The 23,772-nt window shown below is 43.9% G+C and overlaps 1 protein-coding gene and 1 pseudogene across 1 annotated transcript in view; both read right to left on the bottom strand.

Annotated features, from left to right (window-relative positions):
• The window catches only part of LOC124033291 (transmembrane protein 263-like), a 41,767-nt gene extending 18,040 nt beyond the window's left edge, over window positions 1-23,727 (bottom strand). Inside the window, exons 1-2 of the mRNA XM_046345278.1 lie at window positions 23,527-23,727; window positions 22,696-22,807 (exon numbers count right to left, since the gene is read on the bottom strand). Of these exons, the coding sequence (XP_046201234.1) occupies window positions 22,696-22,807; window positions 23,527-23,532 (118 nt within the window). The 5' untranslated portion in view covers window positions 23,533-23,727. The remainder of the gene's footprint in view (window positions 1-22,695; window positions 22,808-23,526) is intronic.
• LOC124033280 lies at window positions 11,059-11,720 on the bottom strand (annotated as a pseudogene).
• Window positions 23,728-23,772: the final 45 nt, after the last annotated feature.

Raw genomic sequence — 23,772 nt, 5'->3', positions numbered from 1 at the left:
TCCCAAGGAGCACTGTGCAAGCGATAATATTGAAATGGAAGGAGTATCAGACCACTGCAAATCTACCAAGACCTGGCCGTCCCTCTAAACTTTCAGCTCATACAAGGAGAAGACTGATCAGAGATGCAGCCAAGAGGCCCATGATCACTCTGGATGAACTGCAGAGATCTACAGCTGAGGTGGGGGACTCTGTCCATAGGACAACAATCAGTCGTATATTGCACAAATCTGGCCTTTATGGAAGAGTGGCAAGAAGAAAGCCATTTCTTAAAGATATCCATAAAAAGTGTTGCTTAAAGTTTGCCACAAGCCACCTGGGAGACACACCAAACATGTGGAAGAAGGTGCTCTGGTCAGATGAAACCAAAATTGAACTTTTTGGCAACAATGCAAAACGTTATGTTTGGCGTAAAAGCAACACAGCCATCACCCTGAACACACCATCCCCACTGTCAAACATGGTGGTGGCAGCATCATGGTTTGGGCCTGCTTTTCTTCAGCAGGGACAGGGAAGATGGTTAAAATTGATGGGAAGATGGATGGAGCCAAGTTCAGGACCATTCTGGAAGAACCTGATGGAGTCTGCAAAAGACCTGAGACTGGGACGGAGATTTGTCTTCCAACAAGACAATGATCCAAAACATAAAGCAAAATCTACAATGGAATGGTTCAAAAATAAACATAGGTGTTAGAATGGCCAAGTCAAAGTCCAGACCTGAATCCAATCGAGAATCTGTGGAAAGAACTGAAAACTGCTGTTCACAAATGCTCTCCATCCAACCTCACTGAGCTCGAGCTTTTTGCAAGTAGGAATGGGATAAAATTTCAGTCTCTCGATGTGCAAAACTGATAGAGACATACCCCAAGCGACTTACAGCTGTAATCGCAGCAAACGGTGGCGCTACAAAGTATTAACTTAAGGGGGCTGAATAATTTTGCACGCCCAATTTTTAAGTTTTTGATTTGTTAAAAAAGTTTGAAATATCCAATAAATGTCGTTCCACTTCATGATTGTGTCCCACTTGTTGTTGATTCTTCACAAAAAAATACAAAGTTCAAGGGGGCCGAATACTTTCGCAAGGCACTGTAACTGTTGTGGAAAAAAGGATTACTTTTAAGGAATACTTCTATTTAACTATTGACCTCATCTAAAGGCAAAATGTGACAATAAATAACCCTGTTATTTACATCTCAGACAGAGTTTGATTCACAGGGTCTGGGCATTTTACACCCTCAAATTACACATTTGGTCACACATTGTAGACTGATTTCACACTGCTCCTCAACTACCTGAAAATAAAATGTCTGTTTACCGACTGTTTTTGACACCATGCAGCCTCCTCCACTCACCCCACATTAGCGTAAGAAAATGCTTCACCCTAACAGCCTGTCTCTCACTCAGCCTCAGTCTCAGCTCCTGTCTCGGTGCTTACCTAACTAGTGTTGTCTCCAGGAAGACAAGGCAAGGCCATGCTGAGCTCAGCAGTGCTGTTAACTGAGGTGATGATGACTCAAGTCTCAGTCAACTCAAACCTCCTCCACAGCACAGCACACATATCTGCAATGCAATTAAAAGATAGAGCCGCATGTATCTAGACCTGACGACTGGTTATTATGTCTTTGTCACTCAATTAACACATTAAGTCTGCATCCTATGGGTCCTGGTCAAAAGTAGTGCACTTCAAAGGGAATAGGGATCCATATGAGAAGCAGTCTAAAACATTAAAACCGACCTCCGTTTTGCTTAGCTTTGACCTTCCTACAGTGGTCTCAAATAGGACACTGAATCATCTCGACTCAGATGTTCGCAGCAAGGCCAGATCCTGTACTTCTGATACTGGCGGTGTTTATATCGGATTGCATTCATTATTTATACTTCTGTCAAATTTGACTTGCTACCTGCACACAGTATTACAAAAACAAACTCTCGTCGTAGGCTGAGCAATAGGTTTGAGGTCGTACGCTCCTTACGTAAGATAGTGAAATACAGACCTCTCCCAGCTACCCAGCACTAAGACATTATACACACATGTCACATAGCCTTCATACAAGTACACGTATAGTTAGTCACGCAAACACACACGGATGAACAAACACATACCCCCCAACACATTCACAGGTCCATAAGTCAACTGCAATATCTACAGGCAGAGGCTCTTCAACTAGCTTCGCTGACAGGCGGTGTCCGTGCCTACACTGCCAACACATGAACATGGTCCCTACAGACAGCTGGGCCAGTAAAGGCCAGTCAGTCCTAAGGATAACCAGAGCAGGGTGATGGAGACATGTACAAACATCAGGCAAACAAATCATGTCTCAGCTTTGTATTTTCCCTCATGACTCTGCATACGACCCATTGACTAATGCTGATTATCCTCCCACGCATTCCTCTCCTCAAGGCTGCATAACTCAACCTAACTCCCAACAACACAACCTTCCCTAGAATAATATCACTATGATCTACACAGCTTCTGGCTATATATGACCTGACCACCCTTTCACTCCCATCTCCCACCTGTCAGACTGTCTGTTATCATATGTTCCTTCTAGGAATTTGTTATTACACTGTTAGTTGCTGGTGTTGGGTAGAAGTAAGTGTCTAAGACAGAGTTCTGTTGAACAATTAGCAGGCTATAGCAGTGGGGAAACCAGGCAGGCAGTTAAACAATAGATCAGTCTGTCACAAAATGGAATGCCTGTGCTGAGCAGGCAGTCTGAGCACAGGCATTCCATATATATATATACGTGAGCTAATTTACCATTGAGCACAGGCATTCCATTTTGTGACAGACTGATCTATTGTTTATATATATGTGTGTGTGTGTGTGTGTGTGTGTGTGTGTGTGTGTGTGTGTGTGTGTGTGTGTGTGTGTGTGTGTGTGTGTGTGTGTGTGTGTGTGTGTGTGTGTGTGTGTGTGTGTGTGTGTGTGTGTGTGTGTGTGTGTGTGTGTGTGTGTGTGTGTGTGTGTCAGGCATCGGAATCAGTATTGGTCTTGTGGGTTGTTGATTTCATGCAGCACCTTATTTCTTCAAATAGCACGTCGACCAACACTTCATCGCCCCGTTACCAGGCAACTACCACTTGTGTCAAAAAACAACAACAAAACATCACTCGTTCCATCGCTGAATTTCCATTCATTTTTCAGAAGATGCTAGACTTAAAATGATACTGTCTGTGTTATTTCCCTCTTTTTCAAGTCTGAAAGTCTGAATTATTTTTTCTCTTCAGCCAAAACCTCAAAGAAACCTTCTGTATGTCATCCTGTGAAGAAAACGCAAAGTAATAATACTTTCGCTCCTCTCTCCATTTCCTCTCACCCTCTTCTGGGAAAATAGCTCCTTGTACTTTCCAACAAGAGTGCTAAAGATCAATCCAATTCCACAGTCATGAATAAAATGTCACTTTGTCTTTTGATACAGAACTATGACATTTCAAGGGTCTGCCAAAAAGGTTAAATTAAGATATTCCTCTTTCTAGGGACCAGGAGGAGGAGGGGGGGATACTTCCAATGAGTGTAAGTAGTTCTCAGTCACTGATACTAAGAGCGTTTTAGTTATTTTCTCATTTTAGCATGTTTCTATTGCAAATTTCTATGCACCTTAGCAGCCTGGTCGATAGTACTGTTTGTACTGTTGTGTGTGTGTGTGTGTGTGTGTGTGTGTGTGTGTGTGTGTGTGTGTGTGTGTGTGTGTGTGTGTGTGTGTGTGTGTGTGTGTGTGTGTGTGTGTGTGTGTGTGTGTGTGTGTGTGTGTGTGTGTGTGTGTGTGTGTGTGTGTGTGTGTGTGTGTGTAAACAACATGTAGCCTAATGGCTGGTGAAATAACAAAAGCCTTAATGAGAAACTAAGCTACATCGTAAACTGTGTTAAAAGTATTTAGTCAAACTATTTTCACCCAGAAAAAGATCCCACATCATCGGTCCCCAAAGTAAAATTCGGAAAAATTATTTATAACTTTGTTCTGGTCCCCCGACCATCCGCTCAAGAAAAAAAATCACCCCGCGGCTGAATGTAATTGGAATAGAGAATAGGGTGATATTTGAGACACAAACTCGCCTGAACAGAGTAAATTACCATATATAGGCATAATTTACTTCCATCATTACATCCAATAGTGTCTTCTCTCTCTCTGACCTGATGGAATATATCATCATCTATCGCTGCCAGATGCAGCAGCAGCTCTGACTCTGGGGTACATCATCCTCTCTGACTCTGGGGTACATCATCCTCTCCGACTCTGGGGTACATCATCCTCTCCGACTCTGGGGTACATCATCCTCTCCGACTCTGGGGTACATCATCCTCTCCGACCCTGGGGTACATCGTCCTCTCCGACCCTGGGGTACATCGTCCTCTCCGACTCTGGGGTACATCGTCCTCTCCGACTCTGGGGTACATCATCCTCTCCGACTCTGGGGTACATCGTCCTCTCCGACCTGGGTAGATCATCCTCTCCACTCTGGATCATCCTCTCCGACTCTGGGGTAGATCGTCCTCTCCGACCCTGGGGTACATGGTCCTCTCCGACCCTGGGGTACATGGTCCTCTCCGACCCTGGGGTACATGGTCCTCTCCGACCCTGGGGTACATGGTCCTCTCCGACCCTGGGGTAGATCATCCTCTCCGACCTGGGGTAGATCATCCTCTCCGACTCTGGGGTAGATCATCCTCTCCGACTCTGGGGTAGATCATCCTCTCCGACTCTGGGGTAGATCATCCTCTCCGACTCTGGGGTAGATCATCCTCTCCGACCCTGGGGTAGATCATCCTCTCCGACTCTGGGGTAGATCATCCTCTCCGACTCTGGGGTAGATCATCCTCTCCGACTCTGGGGTAGATCATCCTCTCCGACTCTGGGGTAGATCATCCTCTCCGACTCTGGGGTAGATCATCCTCTCCGACATCGTCCTCTCCGACTCTGGGGTAGATCATCCTCTCCGACCCTGGGGTAGATCATCCTCTCCGACCTGGGGTAGATCATCCTCTCCGACTCTGGGGTAGATCATCCTCTCCGACTCTGGGGTAGATCATCCTCTCCGACTCTGGGGTAGATCATCATCCTCTCCGACTCTGGGGTAGATCATCCTCTCCGACTCTGGGGTAGATCATCCTCTCCGACTCTGGGGTAGATCATCCTCTCCGACTCTGGGGTAGATCATCCTCTCCGACTCTGGGGTAGATCATCCTCTCCGACTCTGGGGTAGATCATCCTCTCCGACTCTGGGGTAGATCATCCTCTCCGACTCTGGGGTAGATCATCCTCTCCGACTCTGGGGTAGATCATCCTCTCCGACTCTGGGGTAGATCATCTCCGACTCTGGGGTAGATCATCCTCTCCGACTCTGGGGTAGATCATCCTCTCCGACTCTGGGGTAGATCATCCTCTCCGACTCTGGGGTAGATCATCGACTCTGGGGTAGATCATCCTCTCCGACTCTGGGGTAGATCATCCTCTCCGACTCTGGGGTAGATCATCCTCTCCGACTCTGGGGTAGATCATCCTCTCCGACTCTGGGGTAGATCATCCTCTCCGACTCTGGGGTAGATCATCCTCTCCGACTCTGGGGTAGATCATCCTCTCCGACTCTGGGGTAGATCATCCTCTCCGACTCTGGGGTAGATCATCCTCTCCGACTCTGGGGTAGATCATCCTCTCCGACTCTGGGGTAGATCATCCTCTCCGACTCTGGGGTAGATCATCCTCTCCGACTCTGGGGTAGATCATCCTCTCCGACTCTGGGGTAGATCATCCTCTCCGACTCTGGGGTAGATCATCCTCTCCGACTCTGGGGTAGATCATCCTCTCCGACTCTGGGGTAGATCATCCTCTCCGACTCTGGGGTAGATCATCCTCTCCGACTCTGGGGTAGATCATCCTCTCCGACTCTGGGGTAGATCATCCTCTCCGACTCTGGGGTAGATCATCCTCTCCGACTCTGGGGTAGATCATCCTCTCCGACTCTGGGGTAGATCATCCTCTCCGACCTGGGGTAGATCATCCTCTCCGACTCTGGGGTAGATCATCCTCTCCGACTCTGGGGTAGATCATCCTCTCCGACTCTGGGGTAGATCATCATCTCCGACTCTGGGGTAGATCATCATCTCCGACTCTGGGGTAGATCATCATCTCCGACTCTGGGGTAGATCATCATCTCCGACTCTGGGGTATATCATCTCCGACTCGGGTATATCATCTCCGACTCTGGGGTATATCATCTCCGACTCTGGGGTATATCATCTCCCTCTCTGGGGATATCATCTCCGGGGTATATCATCTCCGACTCTGGGGTATATCATCTCCGACTCTGGGGTATATCATCTCCGACTCTGGGGTATATCATCTCCGACTCTGGGGTATATCATCTCCGACTCTGGGGTATATCATCTCCGACTCTGGGGTATATCATCTCCGACTCTGGGGTATATCATCTCTGACTCTGGGGTAGATCATCCTCTCCGACTCTGGGGTAGATCATCCTCTCCGACTCTGGGGTAGATCATCCTCTCCGACTCTGGGGTAGATCATCATCTCCGACTCTGGGGTAGATCATCATCTCCGACTCTGGGGTATATCATCTCCGACTCTGGGGTATATCATCTCCGACTCTGGGGTATATCATCTCCGACTCTGGGGTATATCATCTCCGACTCTGGGGTATATCATCTCTGACTCTGGGGTATATCATCTCTGACTCTGGGATATATCATCAGCACAACTGCATACTCAAACAAAAATTATCCTAATGGGGGAAAAATATGAATTAAAAAAGTTTCAGAAAGAGGAGAGAAGACAGGAATAAACCATTGTGCTCGTATAGAAGGCGTGGTCATGCTGAAACCAAACGTGGTGGGAATGAAAACTAGCCTACACTGAGATAATATAATACAGCGTAGTACAAGGCTTGTTCAACAGTAGGACAATAGGAACCATGTCCCTGATGATGAATGGTTGTAAGCTCCTGTAAAGAACAATAACTATAATGCTTCTAAAAACAGCTTGACGAACAATTAACAGATTCCAAGTCAGATAATAGACATAAAACATGTCCCGTCCCAAGCACTCAACGTTTAGTAGAGGCTGAGAAGGCAGCAAGGATTCAGTTTGCTGGAGAAAATACTTCTACATATACAGTGGGGCAAAAAAAGTATTTAGTCAGCCACCAATTGTGCATGTTCTCCCACTTAAAAAGACGAGAGAGGCCTGTAATTTTCATCATAAGTTTATCTCAATACTTTGTTATATACCCTTTGTTGGCAATGACAGATGTCAAACATTTTCTGTAAGTCTTCACAAGGTTTTCACACACTGTTGCTGGTATTTTGGCCCATTCCTCCATGCAGATCTCCTCTAGAGCAGTGATGTTTTGGGGCTGTTACTGGGCAACACTGACTTTCAACTCCCTCCAAAGATTTTCTATGGGGTTGAGATCTGGAGACTGGCTAGGCCACTCCAGGACCTTGAAATGCTTCTTACGAAGCCACTCCTTCATTGCCTGAGCGGTGTGTTTGGGATCATTGTCATGCTCAAAGACCCAGCCACGTTTCATCTTCAATGCCCTTGCTGATGGAAGGAAGTTTTCACTCAAAATCTCACGATACATGGCCCCATTCATTCTTTCCTTTACACTGATCAGTCGTCCTGGTCCCTTTGCAGAAAAACAGCCCCAAAGCATGATGTTTCCATCCCCATGCTTCACAGTAGGTATGGTGTTCTTTGGATGCAACTCAGCATTCTTTGTCCTCCAAACACGACGAGTTGAGTTTTTACCAAAAAGTTATATTTTGGTTTCATCTGACCATATGACATTCTCCCAATATTCTTCTGGATCATCCAAATGCTCTCTAGCAAACTTCAGACGGGCCTGGACATGTACTGGCTTAAGCAGGGGGACATGTCTGGCACTGCAGGATTTGAGTCCCTGGCGGCGTAGTGTGTTACTGATGGTAGGCTTTGTTACTTTGGTCCCAGCTCTCTGGAGGTCATTCACTAGGTCCCCCCGTGTGGTTCTGGGATTTTTGCTCACCGTTCTTGTGATCATTTTGACCCCACGGGGTGAAATCTTGCGTGGAGCCCCAGATCGAGGGAGATTATCAGTGGTCTTGTATGTCTTCCATGTCCTAATAATTGCTCCCACAGTTGATTTCTTCAAACCAAGCTGCTTACCTATTGCAGATTCTTCCCAGCCAGGTGCAGGTCTACAATTTTGTTTCTGGTGTCCTTTGACAGCTCTTTCGTCTTGGCCATAGTGGAGTTTGGAGTGTGACTGTTTGAGGTTGTGGACAGGTGTCTTTTATACTGATAACAAGTTCAAACAGGTGCCATTAATACAGGTAACGAGTGGAGGAGAGAAGAGCCTCTTAAAGAAGAAGTTACAGGTCTGTGAGAGACAGAAATCTTGCTTGTTTGTAGGTGACCAAATACTTATTTTCCACCATAATTTGCCAGTACATTCATTAAAAATCCTACAATGTGATTTTCTGGATTTTTTTTCTCATTTGGTCTGTCATAGTTGAAGTGTACCTATGATGAATATTACAGGCCTCTCTCATATTTTTAAGTGGGATAACTTGCACAATTGGTGGCTGACTTAATACTTTTTTGCCCCATTGTAAACCTAGCCCAGCTACACTGCTCAACAAAAAACTATTCTCACCATTGGGCCTGGTAAAAGACCCGAGGAAAAGTATGATAATAATAGACCCATAGAACCACTATAGAATACAACATATAGCAGGCCATGTTTATACAGCACAGAAGCTTTTCAAGAAAAGAATACATGATTTCCTTGATATGAAATAGCATGGTTTGGTAAACAAAACTAGTATTGTCCTATAAGCAATTCCTATGCCTCCTGTCCACTACTCATAACAAGACAAAATCTTTACAATTTACATACATTTAAAACATTAACATGTAGTGGAATAATTGTCCTATTGCATGGCTGAAAATACAAGTGACTGGTGTGAAACTACAATAAGCCATTTCCATGCTTCCGTTTTAAAACACCTACTCATTCCAGGGTTTTCTTTATGTTTGCCTATTTTCTAATAATCACGAAGACATCAGTGAAGACATTAAAACACATATGGAATCATTTAGTAAACAAATCTAAATATATTTTATATTTGAGATTCTTGAAATAGCCACCCTTTACCTTGAATATATGCTTTTGGGTCTTAATTTAAGGTTAGGGTTAGGAATTAGGGTCAGCAGTGTGGTTTAGGTTAGGTTAGGAATTAAAGTCAGCAGTGTGGTTTAGGTTAGGGTTAGGAATTTGTGTCAGCAGTGTGGTTTAGGTTAGGGTTAGGAATTTGTGTCAGCAGTGTGGTTTAGGTTAGGGTTAGGAATTAGGGTCAGCAGTGTGGTTTAGGTTAGGGTTAAGATTATGGTTAAGCATTAAGGTTAGGGTTAAGGTTAGGGTTAAGCATTAAGGTTAGGGGGTTAAGGTTAGGGTTAAGCATTTAAGGTTAGGGTTAAGGTTAGGGTTAAGGTTAGAGTTAAGCATTAAGGTTAGGGTTAAGGTTAGGGTTAAGCATTAAGGTTAGGGTTAAGCATTAAAGTTAGGGTTAAGATTATGGTTAAGCATTAAGGTTAGGGTTAAGGTTAGGGTTAAGAATTAAGGTTAGGGTTAAGGTTAGGGTTAAGCATTAAGGTTAGGGTTAAGGTTAGGGTTAAGGTTAGGGTTAAGCATTTAAGGTTAGGGTTAAGGTTAGGGTTAAGAATTAAGGTTAGGGTTAAGGTTAGGGTTAATCATTAAGGTTAGGGTTAAGGTTAGGGTTAGGGTTAAAGTTAGGGTTAAGCATTAAGGTTAAGGTTAGGGTTAAGCACTAAGGTTAGGGTTAAGGTTAAGCATTAAGGTTAGGGTTAAGGTTAAGCATTAAGGTTAGGGTTAGGGTTAAGGTTAGGGTTAAGCATTAAGGTTAGGGTTAAGGTTAGGGTTAAGCATTAAGGTTAGGGTTAAGGTTAGGGTTAAGCATTAAGGTTAGGGTTAAGGTTAGGGTTATGTTTAAATCTGATTTTATAACTTTTTGTCTGTGCCATCTAGTGACCACTCTGCAGGGCAGACTCCAGATTCATGATGAGAAACAGGTTGAACATGCAATACATCTTGTCAACAGCAACCTTTAAGCATAGTACCTTATTGATACATCAAATGTGTGATTTGTCCCGTTTCTTTTTGTAATATCCCTTGTTGTATGGTGTGTTTCCATGTGATTTAATTTTCACATCCATACTGCCTGCTTTAAAAAGGTACAGACTGCGATTCAACTTCTTGTCGTTTGTAAACAACAGAGTAATAAAACCATATATTTTAGGTCATAATAAAGACAGTAGTGCTAAACTCATTATATTATTCAGGAATCAATGGGTATACATCAATCATTGAAATAACCATTAAACAGCTTCCCAAATCCCAAACTGCCCGCTTTAGGTCCAGCTCTCCCTTCTCTGAGACTCTCCCCTCAGCCCACTCTGACTGGGAGGCTGGGTGAGAAATAAGGCTGAATACTGCTGGCCCTGACAGGACCCAATCCCTCATCTGCTGGGATTTATGGAAGAAAATCAAAGTTGTTCAGCTCCTTCATCTCATCTCATCACACACACACACACACACACACACACACACACACACACACACACACACACACACACACACACACACACACACACACACACACACACACACACACACACACACACACACACACACACACACACACGCACACACACACACACACACACACACACACACACACACAATTTCGTGTCAGTGTTTGTGCTTTGAAGGATCTAACAGAGACATCCACCCATCACCTGAGCCACGGCAGCCAGACAGGGTCTGTTTATGGGATGTATGGCCACATTTGGATGGTAGCAGAGTGCATGTGTAAAAGAGGGGACAAGACAGAGACAGAGAAAGAGAGACAGAGAGAGAGAAAGAGACAGAGAAAGAGACAGAGACAGAGAAAGAGACAGAGAGAGAGAAAGAGTTTTAAAGAACCTTTATTGGGTCTGGGAACCCACAGCACAATAAAGGCTCAAACAACAACGCAGATCTTATGGGGTGTCCAGGCTAACTAAGATAGTAAGGATTTTATGGTTTCCTTTTGTCATCAGTGCTTCAAGATCTGCCAACTGCTCACATGGACAAGAGAATGCTATACGTCCAAAGGCTGTCCCATGGTCTACTGTCCCAACAATGTTGTGAAGCTCTAGTTTACACTGAGTGTCTGTGAATCATTTCTCTCTTTCATCTTCGTCCCCAGAAGGGAGGAGCAGCCGTGTATTGATTCCTGCAGGACAGACCCTGCCGGACTCCCCTTCTGTACGGGATCATTGGGAGGCTGCTCTTTGTCCACCAGGTAGAAGTGATAACGTCCTGGGGCCTCATCCAGATAGACCACCTTTCCAACCTCAGTGAGGGGCCAACTAAGGGCCAACCAAGCTGCTTAGCATTGCTGACAGCCTGGCTAGACTGTAGAGTCAGACCCAGGAAGTCCCACTACATAATTGTAGGTCAGTTCAGCCACAAAGCGACCATCCTCTGGCCCAAAGTCGACCATTGTCTTGCTCCATTTCCCATCATAAGGGCCCTTACAAGTTGCATCCCTCTTCAAACTCTTTGAAATCTTCATGCCGAGCACATCTCGGTAAAAGGTGCCTGTTTAGCTTCGGTCACCCACTTTGAAAACGAACTGCAAGGCTCACCTCAAGGCCATGATAACCCAAGAGAGTTTGTTATGTACTATACGATTATATATCACCCTCAGGTTGTCTAAGTTGATTGAGGATCCTTGAAAATGATTGCCATATAGAAAATATAAAGGAAAAGCATGAGGAAACACACAGAAAAACCAGACAAAGAGAAAAAAACAAATAGTTTCAAACACCCCGCTCTGAAACAGGTTGTCGTTTCAAACACCCCGCTCTGAAACAGGTTGTCGTTTCAAACACCCCGCCTCTGAAACAGGTTGTCGTTTCAAACACCCGCCTCTGAAACAGGTTGTCGTTTCAAACACCCCGCTCGGAAACAGGTTATGTCGTTTCAAACACCCCGCTCGGAAACAGGTTATGTCGTTTCAAACACCCCGCTCTGAAACAGGTTGTCGTTTCAAACACCCCGCTTGGAAACAGGTTGTCGTTTCAAACACCCGCCTCTGAAACAGGTTATGTCGTTTCAAACACCCCTCTCTGAAACAGGTTGTCATTTCAAACACCCCACTCGGAAACAGGTTATGTCGTTTCAAACACCCCGCTCTGAAACAGGTTGTCGTTTCAAACACCCCGCTCGGAAACAGGTTGTCGTTTCAAACACCCGCCTCTGAAACAGGTTGTCGTTTCAAACACCCCGCTCTGAAACAGGTTGTCGTTTCAAACACCCAGCTCGGAAACAGGTTGTCGTTTCAAACACCCCGCTCTGAAACAGGTTGTCGTTTCAAACACCCCGCTCTGAAACAGGTTGTCGTTTCAAACACCCCGCTCGGAAACAGGTTATGTCGTTTCAAACACCCGGCTCTGAAACAGGTTGTCGTTTCAAACACCCGGCTCTGAAACATGTTATGTTGTTTCGGCGACAGGTTTTTATGTTTCTGGACTCCAGAGCATACTTGGGCGGTATCGTTTAAAGTCAAGTATGACAACAGACTGTATATGGCTTATGCTAGTATAGGTAGTCAACGGTGTTTTGAGTGTGGGGATGTTGGCCATAAATGACATGCTTGCCTGAAAAGGTAGAAGGCGGAAGGAGGGGCGTAGGTGGTCCTCGTAATGCCTGGGCCCACTGATGTAGGGAGAGGTGAGCCGACAGTGGTAGAGCCGCCACAAGCACCTGTTGCTGAGGAGCAAGTTGTCCGTGTTGAGGGTACTGAGTTGCAGCTTGTACCAGAGGGGAACATAGTGTCTGATGTGCAGCAGAAAAATATTATTGTAGGAGCTCGGGATGGATTTGGGATTTGGGGAGCCACTTCCCCAGACTAGTGAGTAGATGCGCAGCACAAGTGATGGGGTACAGGAGGGGGTTCAGGTGGGGCTAGCCTCCCAGGTAGTGGAGGAGATGCCCAGTATGAGTGATGGGATAAGAGCGTCTGCTAAATGACTTAAATGTAAATGTAAATGTAAGTGGAGAGTGTTGAGAGTGATGTGGCTGAGGGGAGTCGGAGGTCTGTGGCCTCAGTTGAGGAGGATCAGAAGGATATGGACGTCTCTGTTGATATGACAGCATCTGGTGACGACTCAATTTACAATCTAGAGGAGGTAAATGGGTTTCTGGATCAGACTTTTGGGAAATCTGTCAAATTGGCAGATTTTTTAAAAATGTTGATATGTTTGTGAGGTCAGCTATGGTGTTACAGAAGATGGTGGGGTTAGAGCAGTTGAGTGTGAAGAAGCGTTTTCGCTTGAGGAAATTTGTTACTGCTGTCACTGGTAGTGGGAAATGTGGTAAGTTTAGGAGAAAATTAAAACAATGATGATGTTCATGCCAGTGACAGAGAAAGAGAGAGTGAGAGACAGAGAAAGAGAGAGTGAGAGACAGACAGAGAAAGAGAGACAGAGAAAGAGAGAGTGAGAGAGACAGAGAGAGAAACAATTCTGGTGATTTAACTGATCAATAAGTAATTATGATCAATAGTGTAATCACTACGTGCACCACACTGCATAATGCAGGAAGGTACACCTTTCAATGGGAAGGTGAGAGGTCAGAGGTTACAGGTAAATATTATTTTCAATATTTCAACACACAAAGGCATGTGGTGTTGGGTTGTCTTGGAGCCCTGGGAGTTTACAAAGAAAGCTGTGCCAAGGTTTAATCTGAGCCAAGGTTCTCTATCCTCTATCTACTCGGTCCTTGTGCTATGGCCATATGGCAGAACAGAAGACACAGGAAGTATTGAAAAGGAAAGGTGAAAGGTGAACAGTAAATCAACTTTTGACAGGTTGGTTGATGACTATGTTTGTAGTGTGTCTCTCTGAAAACCCCTGGAAACCAGAGAGGACCAATGTGAAAGCAGTGCTCCGCTCTCATCTCAGCCAAGGCTATCTCTCCTACATAGGTTGTCCTTGTGATCTGGCCAGATGGCAGGAGATACAGCAGGACTCAGAAGTGAAGGCACTGTCAACTACGGAACAGTTACTTGGTACACGTTGGTTGGTGGTAATGCTTGTAGTATCTCTGAAGACTAGCATCCACTTGTGTCCCCAGAAAACCAAAGAGGGCCAAAGCTCTGAGTTCCATTTTCCTCTGCAGCCATCAATTGATTTATTCAATATCCATGCACCCGGGGCACACGAGGAATGGGACTTTAATTGCTGAGTAGCTGAGCCAGCTTAGGACAAGACAGATGAGTTAGGCAGATTTAGGCCAGTTTCGGTCATTTCTCCACCCAACACAGGAAATACTCACAGATGCTCGTATCGTCATAAACATTGTGTTAGACCAGCAACAGAAGGGAAATATTACATCTAGATTTGGCTAGATTAATCCCTGATTCCTTATGCTACAAAAGGTAGGCTAACTACTGTGGGTTTCAGAGAGAGATAAGGTTGAGAGAAAGAGACAAGAGAGAGAGGTGGGAGAGAGATGGGAGAGAGATGGGACAGACATGGGCCAATAAAGTAATGAAGTGTCATAATTTGCCAGCACAGATGGCAGACTTGGCACCTTGCTGATTTTCATTGTTCTTGCAGAAAGTCTGCTATAGAGAGACTGTCAGCCCTTTGAACACAGCAGCAGTGAGGAAGGAGAGTTGTTCTCTCAACCTGTCAGCCCTACCACATTATCAATGTATGCCTTCTGACAGAAACGTGCTGATAAGACAAAATAACACGCTGTGGAAAATAATTGGATATGAACATCCACAACACAAACAGCTCACTTTTCTTCATCTAAATTGCTCATATTTGACAAGGAGACACTCTCTCTCTCTATATGTCTCTGTCTCTGGCTCGGTCGCTCTCTGTCTCTCTCTCTCTGTCTCTCTCCCTGTCTCTCTCCCTGTCTCTCTCCCTGTCTCTCTCTCTAAGAGACAGCAAATGTTGTTTTCATCATTTTGTTTAAATGCCTCTTCGCTTGCTCCTGCCTGCATGCATCCTCTAGCAAGCCTCCCAGAGGACGATTTAGTTTACAGTAACACAGAGATGTGAACAACCATTCAGGGGATGTCTTTAATAAAGATACATCTGTGCAGTCAAATGGGATATAAACGCAGTGAACAGTGATCAAATATTTTCCTGTATTTCTGTTTCATGATAAACCATGGCGTAGTTGCGTTCCATCCCTGGGATAATACTATCTATATTCTCAAATCTTTAGTAGGCCTACCATATACGCTTGTATGCCAATGGTGTGATCCACACTTGAATGGGTGAGTGATAAGACAGATGATCAAACAGAATGTTGACCACTGACCGTGTGTGTGTGTGTTGTGTGCATTGGGTCCTCTCTCCTCACTTTCCTATGGTTATGGAGATCAGCAAAAAGAAAGAATAGCTTTACTGACAGATCTCAGAGCAGCCCGTAAATCAAACTCACAGTCAGACCAGTGATGTTGATTGTGACTGATGAACTGTGACTGATGAACTGTGATAAGACTGTGGAGCTTTCTCTCAATCAGACCAGTGATGTTGATCGTGACTGATGAACTGTGATAAGACTGTGGAGCTTTCTCTCAATCAGACCAGTGATGTTGATCGTGACTGATGAACTGTGATAAGACTGTGGAGCTTTCTCTCAATCAGACCAGTGATTTTGATCGTGACTGATGAACTGTGATAAGACTGTGGAGCTTTGTCCTCAACCAACAGTTTGGCAACTCAGAATCACAGTGCATTTTGTGGACAAATGACCATTTCCACTGAGCCGACAACGCATCGAGGTGACACAAACTTGAAGCGGGGTCTTCCTGGAAGCAGGCAGACACGGGCTGAATTTGAAATGGCACCCTATTCCCTACACTGTATGTAGTGCACTACCTAGGCCCTACACAGGCACTACTACAGTGTAGGTGTAGGTAGGGTGTGTGTGTGTGTGTGTGTGTGTGTGTGTGTGTGTGTGTGTGTGTGTGTGTGTGTGTGTGTGTGTGTGTGTGTGTGTGTGTGTGTGTGTGTGTGTGTGTGTGTGTGTGTGTGTGTGTGTGTGTGTGTGTGTGTGTGTGTGTGTGTGTGTGTGTGTGTGTGTGTGTGTGTTTCCTGCTCATTAAACACAGAAGGGTCTTCCACCCGACTCCTCGCAGGAGGGCTGTGCTGGAGATGGACGAACAAACACATACACTCACACACACTCACTCACTTCACAGTGTTGGAGATGGATACATTTACAGCAGCCTGAGGGCTGTGCTGGAGATGGATGGACACACACACACACACTTCACAGTGTTGGAGATGGATACATTTACAGCAGCCTGAGGGCTGTGCTGGAGATGGATGGACACACACACACACTCACTTCACAGTGTTGGAGATGGATACATTTACAGCAGCCTGAGGGCTGTGCTGGAGATGGATGGACACACACACACACACTTCACAGTGTTGGAGATGGATACATTTACAGCAGCCTGAGGGCTGTAAGGTATGAGCACCAACATAAGCCATAGCACCTCCATTACAAGCCACAGTGATAGGCTTCTGTTTGATTATATTATTAGGATAAAACTCCAATGGCTCTATCGTTTAAAAATACTGATGATAATCATGGAAAGCATGATCTCATTTTAAAGCACACTGCTGCCCCGATTAATTTGGTGTAACCTCACAGAGCCACACAATTTGATCACCCTGTAGCAGGGTAACTTTCCTGCAATGTAAAATATTTCAGTTTTAAAAAGGCTTCTGAAGTTTGTAATTTCCACTTTGAAATTCCAGACATGATGTATCAACCCCAACAGAAATGTCCCCTAATAATTCACGTTTCCTGTTTCTGCAGGATTATTTTCCTGCTGTAGCAAACAAGCTCAAATGAAGGTCTTACATGAGTCTGTGAAGTCTGGGATCAGGTCAGACAGAAGACTGGAGCAGGGAGGTGTTCTCCTTCTAATGAAAAGCTAGGCAGAGACACAGGTGGACAGGCTGTTGGGATAGGACTTGGGGGGAGTAGCACGCAACGCACACACACACACACACACACACACACAGTGTCTGGCTGAGAGTTCAGCTGTGTGATAGTCCATCCATCACAGTTACTCGGCACATCACCATCTTCCCCTGATGTGTACTGGACCTGTCGGTATGATGGAGCAGCCTACACCGCGTCACAAAACACGACAGGACAAACAGGGAGGAAAAGTCGATCAAACTTCATTTGGTTCTATTAATAACTCGCAACAGATGGAAATCAAGCCGATACCCGCTGGAGAAACTTTGGTAAGAAGTTATGACAAAAAAAACAAACAAGCCCTGTCTTTTAGGCTGTTCTGATGTTGTAGTGGTTTGGAAGGGATGTGAAAATCATGTTATAGTGGTTTGGAGGGGATGTGAAGATCGTGTTATAGTGGTTTGGAAGGGATGTGAAGATCGTGTTGTAGTGGTTTGGAAGGGATCTGAAGGTCGTGTTGTAGTGGTTTGGAAGGGATGTGAAGGTCGTGTTGTAGTGGTTTGGAAGGGATGTGAAGGTCGTGTTATAGTGGTTTGGAAGGGATGTGAAGGTCGCGTTATAGTGGTTTGGAAGGGATGTGAAGGTCGTGTTATAGTGGTTTGGAAGGGATGTGAAGGTCGTGTTGTAGTGGTTTGGAAGGGATGTGAAGGTCGTGTTGTAGTGGTTTGGAAGGGATGTGAAGGTCGTGTTGTAGTGGTTTGGAAGGGATGTGAAGGTCGTGTTGTAGTGGTTTGGAAGGGATGTGAAGGTCGTGTTGTAGTGGTTTGGAAGGGATGTGAAGGTCGTGTTGTAGTGGTTTGGAAGGGATGTGAAGGTCGTGTTGTAGTGGTTTGGAAGGGATGTGAAGGTCGTGTTGTAGTGGTTTGGAAGGGGTGTGAAAGGTCGTGTTGTAGTGGTTTGGAAGGGATGTGAAGGTCGTGTTGTAGTGGTTTGGAAGGGATGTGAAGGTCGTGTTGTAGTGGTTTGGAAGGGGTGTGAAGGTCGTGTTGTAGTGGTTTGGAAGGGTGTGAAGGTCGTGTTGTAGTGGTTTGGAAGGGGTGTGAAGGCCGTGTTGTAGTGGTTTGGAAGGGGTGTGAAGGTCGTGTTGTAGTGGTTTGGAAGGGGTGTGAAGGCCGTGTTGTAGTGGTTTGGAAGGGGTGTGAAGGCCGTGTTGTAGTGGTTTGGAAGGGATGTGAAGGCCGTGTTGTAGTGGTTTGGAAGGGATGTGAAGGTCGTGTTGTGGTGGTTTGGAAGGGATGTGTAGGTCGTGTTGTGGTGGTTTGGAAGGGATGTGAAGGTCGTGTTGTGGTGGTTTGGAAGGGATGTGAAGGTCGTGTTGTAGTGGTTTGGAAGGGATGTGAAGGTCGTGTTGTGGTGGTTTGGAAGGGGTGTGAAAGTCGTGTTGTAGTGGTTTGGAAGGGATGTGAAGGTCGTGTTGTAGTGGTTTGGAAGGGATGTGAAGGTCGTGTTGTAGTGGTTTGGAAGGGATGTGAAGGTCGTGTTGTAGTGGTTTGGAAGGGATGTGAAGGTCGTGTTGTAGTGGTTTGGAAGGGATGTGAAGGTCGTGTTGTAGTGGTTTGGAAGGGATGTGAAGGTCGTGTTGTAGTGGTTTGGAAGGGATGTGAAGGTCGTGTTGTGGTGGTTTGGAAGGGATGTGAAGGTCGTGTTGTGGTGGTTTGGAAGGGATGTGAAGAACGTGTTATAGTGGTTTGGAAGGGATGTGAAGGTCGTGTTGTAGTGGTTTGGAAGGGATGTGAAGATCGTGTTGTGGTGGTTTGGAAGGGATGTGAAGGACGTGTTATAGTGGTTTGGAAGGGATGTGAAGGTTGTAGTGGTTTGGAAGGGATGTGAAGGTTGTGTTGTAGTGGTTTCTACGGAGGATATGTGACTGTCATGAGAATGACTGATTCAAGTAGCTATGAAACTAATCAAACCTACTATGAAGGCCTTTCTATGATTGAAAAGAAAGCATAGAAGGCGTGGCCCAGTAGTACAGATGGGTTCTAGGGGCACAGAACACTTGCTGACTGATGTTGATTCTGTGAACATGGGCACAGCAATATCCTGTTGGCTATTTTCTATTTTAATCCTGTTTGTTTGGGTTACAGAAAACACAGATTTGTACTGGGTCTTAGACTAGCTCTCAACTGCAGCTGGGTAAAATGAAGAACTACTAAAGTAGAAAATCACTTTAATTCCTCTCCTCCTATGAAAGACTTACACATACCTCTGACATGATGGTGATGAAAAATATATTAATTTAAACTCTTGTAGACTGATAACGACAACTGATTCCGTGCTGGGAAATTGTCAAAAGCAGAATTTTATAGGATGTAAAACACTTAACATTCACATAGGCTATTCAGAGAGGAACCTATTGGGATAGGGTTGAAATGCAACCTAGTTATTGTACCAGACATCAGATACACGCAATTAATATAACCATACCAAGCTCATACCAAGTGGTATGCAATACAATACTTTCAATGTAGGATGAAAAGCCCAAGAGCAGTACAATGCCCTAATATAGCCTGTTCACCAGATATACTGTAATAACTTTACATTATGGCAATGCCTCTGTAAATTACAGCAACATATTGTTTCATATATACAGCAGTGATACTTTGGTGAATCAGATTCCAGTCCTTGACCAAAAATAGGGTTTGTTTGTTTCCAGAAAGATAATTACCATAAATGAATTACTTTGTAGTGTCCACAAATGACATAAAAAAAGAGAGACATAAAAATAGTTTTCTCAAAGAGAAGATGAAGGCAGAATTTATATCTGTATTCCGTTTCATGTTTCCTAAAAATGTACTGACAGACCTCAATTACCTCGACACCGGTGCCCCCGCACATTGACTCTGTACCGGTACCCCCTGTATATAGCCCCGCTTTTGTTATTTACTGCTGCTCTTGAATTATTTGTTAGTCTTATCTCTTACCTTTTTTATAGGTATTTTCTTAAAACTGCATTGTTGGGCTTGTAAGTAAGCATGTCACTGTATTTGTCGCATGTGACAAATAAAATTGGAATTGATGCTTTCTTTACACATGGGACTAGGACATACACACTTAAATGAGGTGAGTTAGGCCTACATTTCTTTACACATGGGACTAGGACATACACACTTAAATGAGGTGAGTTAGGCCTACATTTCTTTACACATGGGACTAGGACATACACACTTAAATGAGGTGAGTTAGGCCTACATTTCTTTACACATGGGACTAGGACATACACACTTAAATGAGGTGAGTTAGGCCTACATTTCTTTACACATGGGACTAGGACATACACACTTAAATGAGGTGAGTTAGGCCTACATTTCTTTACACATGGGACTAGGACATACACACTTAAATGAGGTGAGTTAGGCCTACATTTCTTTACACATGGGACTAGGACATACACACTTAAATGAGGTGAGTTAGGCCTACATTTCTTAAATGAGGTGAGTTTTACATTTCTTTACACATGGGACTAGGACACTTAAATGAGGTGAGTTAGGCCTACATTTCTTTACACATGGGACTAGGACATACACACTTAAATGAGGTGAGTTAGGCCTACATTTCTTTACACATGGGACTAGGACATACACACTTAAATGAGGTGAGTTAGGCCTACATTTCTTTACACATGGGACTAGGACATACACACTTAAATGAGGTGAGTTAGGCCTACATTTCTTTACACATGGGACTAGGACAGTTACACACTTAAATGAGGACATACACACTTAAATGAGTTAGGCCTACATTTCTTTACACATGGGACTAGGACATACACACTTAAATGAGGTGAGTTAGGCCTACATTTCTTTACACATGGGACTAGGACATACACACTTAAATGAGGTGAGTTAGGCCTACATTTCTTTACACATGGGACTAGGACATACACACTTAAATGAGGTGAGTTAGGCCTACATTTCTTTACACATGGGACTAGGACATACACACTTAAATGAGGTGAGTTAGGCCTACATTTCTTTACACATGGGACTAGGACATACACACTTAAATGAGGTGAGTTAGGCCTACATTTCTTTACACATGGGACTAGGACATACACACTTAAATGAGGTGAGTTAGGCCTACATTTCTTTACACATGGGACTAGGACATACACACTTAAATGAGGTGAGTTAGGCCTACATTTCTTTACACATGGGACTAGGACATACACACTTAAATGAGGTGAGTTAGGCCTACATTTCTTTACACATGGGACTAGGACATACACACTTAAATGAGGTGAGTTAGGCCTACATTTCTTTACACATGGGACTAGGACATACACACTTAAATGAGGTGAGTTAGGCCTACATTTCTTTACACATGGGACTAGGACATACACACTTAAATGAGGTGAGTTAGGCCTACATTTCTTTACACATGGGACTAGGACATACACACTTAAATGAGGTGAGTTAGGCCTACATTTCTTTTCACTGAAGTTGGATATTGACAGGCGCAATTAGGCCTAGACCTGATAAATGTAATGTGTTGGGAGGAGGAAGGCATTAGCGTGAAAGACAGATGTATGAATGTCTTCATCTTAACAGCAGACCTGGGTTCAAATACTATTTGATTATTTAAAATACTTCACCTGCTTGAATGAGCTATCCTGGTGCAATTGAACGAATAGAATAGTTGAAAAAGTGCAAACCCCATCTGGCACTCCAGGCAGACTAAAGCCAACGATAAAATATATGGAATAGTTTCTGATTTGAAATAATATTTGAACCCAACAATAGCCTGTATCAGAAGATCTGGAATAATGATGAGGCAGTTAGTTGATCATGATTTCACTAATTTACATACAGTTCTGTTTGTCCCAAATAAAACCCTATTCCCTACATAGTGCAGTACTTTTGACTGGGGCCCATAGGGCTCTGGTCAAATGTAGTGCACTATATAGGGAATAGGATTCCATTTGGGATTCAGCCTGTGTCTTGAAGAAATTAATTATCTCATTATCCCCACCAGACAGATAGCAAACGCCTCATATAATTTTATTGTAGCGCAGCCTCGCCGTGTGCGAATTGGCATACAAGTTTGTAGTGCAGAATAATTGGTTGAATTAAATGTAGCATTTACTCTGAAGTAATGACCAATAACCTTACATTTTAGTCTGTATAAGCACGGCAAATCACAGATAGAGCCTAGGTCTATCACCCACTCTCTCTATGTTGCTGCACGTTAAAAGATGATCAAAACCTTCTGTTGGCCAATATGCCCCTCTGCAGGCCGTTCGGCTGTACTGCATCATCAGATGTACTGCATCATCAGATGTGATCATGAGGCGAATGACTTGACTATTTCTGAACTACAGATGCACGTCCTCTCAGAGCAAATACAAACTGCTGTTTCAGTGGTTTCAGAGTGGACATTAATTCATGTAAGCAACATTTCTATAAGAGCATGGTGCAAGGAAACCAAGACATCCACATCAGAGAACGTTGAATATAAATGATATCCCATGTTGATTCATGTTTATTGCAATGGACTCATCAGACACAAACACACAAAAATACATGTTTCAATGTTAAAGCCGTTTTCAGTAGTTAGTTTGAATCAAAACTCAGATATATGTGATTAATTAGAAAGCATGATGGTACCTTCAGGAGGTTCTTCACGTAGATAAGGAGGAATCTCTTCGTTGTTGGAGTTGTCTACTGATGATGAACTGCTACTGGCTTCCTCCACCACCTCATTTACATCACTAGGAACCTACAGGACAAGTAAGTGTGAGAACTGCAACCACATAGGCCTAACTGAATAAATAATATCATGTACATAATATTACATCTCATATAGTTGCATTTCGCAGTTTAAATGAGGACATAATTAATGATAACATAATAATAATCTCATGTAGTATGCCTATGTTTGATCAATAGCGCCAGGGTCAAATAAATACACTGAGAATAAATAAAGTTTAAAAGAAAAATACAAAAATAAATAAAAAGCTTAAAATGAAAACGTTATGTTTGATCTAGAGAATTGAGAATAATAGAATATAAACTGTGATCATGTGGCACTAGGCAAAAAAGAATCCTATTACATTGACACACTCATAATTGGCCCGAAAATAGAGACAGCGAGAATAGTGTTACAGTATCATGTCAAAGTGGCTGCTGTGCATCACGTGTCTGTAACACACGTACACAAAGTAATCAGCAACATGTTCTTACGTAGCAAACAAACAATAACTTGTTTTCCCTGAAAGAGCATCACGGTGGGCTGGCTATTAAGGGGGAGGTGTGTTCATTTTCCTGTATGACACCAGCATTGTACACTACCTGCAACGTCAGTCATGTAATTGCAATAAAAAACACTTTTGCTTTTTCTTGAATGCGAAAATGTGAGATTGCTACCAAAGACGTGCATTTCAAAAGCGTAGCTAACTGTACGATTTCAACAAAAACAAAATCCCAACATATACTCACTTTCATCTTTTGCTAGAAGCAGAAGACTGATCTCTTTCTGAACACTGTCAATTCCGCCACACAAGTAAAATTGGCTAATAAATGTGGAGCATAAAACATAAAACGTGTTAAAATAAACATATAACGAGGATCAGAGCTTCGTTTAGCTAAAATGTGCAGTGTTTTGCTGTCAAAATGTAACCGGAAGTGACGCTTGGGATGTTTACGGAATTCTTCTGTAACCTGCTGTAATGGTGATTTTCAGTC

This window comes from Oncorhynchus gorbuscha, linkage group LG01 (assembly GCF_021184085.1).
Source record: "Oncorhynchus gorbuscha isolate QuinsamMale2020 ecotype Even-year linkage group LG01, OgorEven_v1.0, whole genome shotgun sequence".
Classification (NCBI taxonomy): domain Eukaryota; kingdom Metazoa; phylum Chordata; class Actinopteri; order Salmoniformes; family Salmonidae; genus Oncorhynchus; species Oncorhynchus gorbuscha.
The sequence above is the reverse complement of the archived record's forward strand: the minus strand, read 5'-3'. Positions and strand labels throughout refer to the sequence as shown.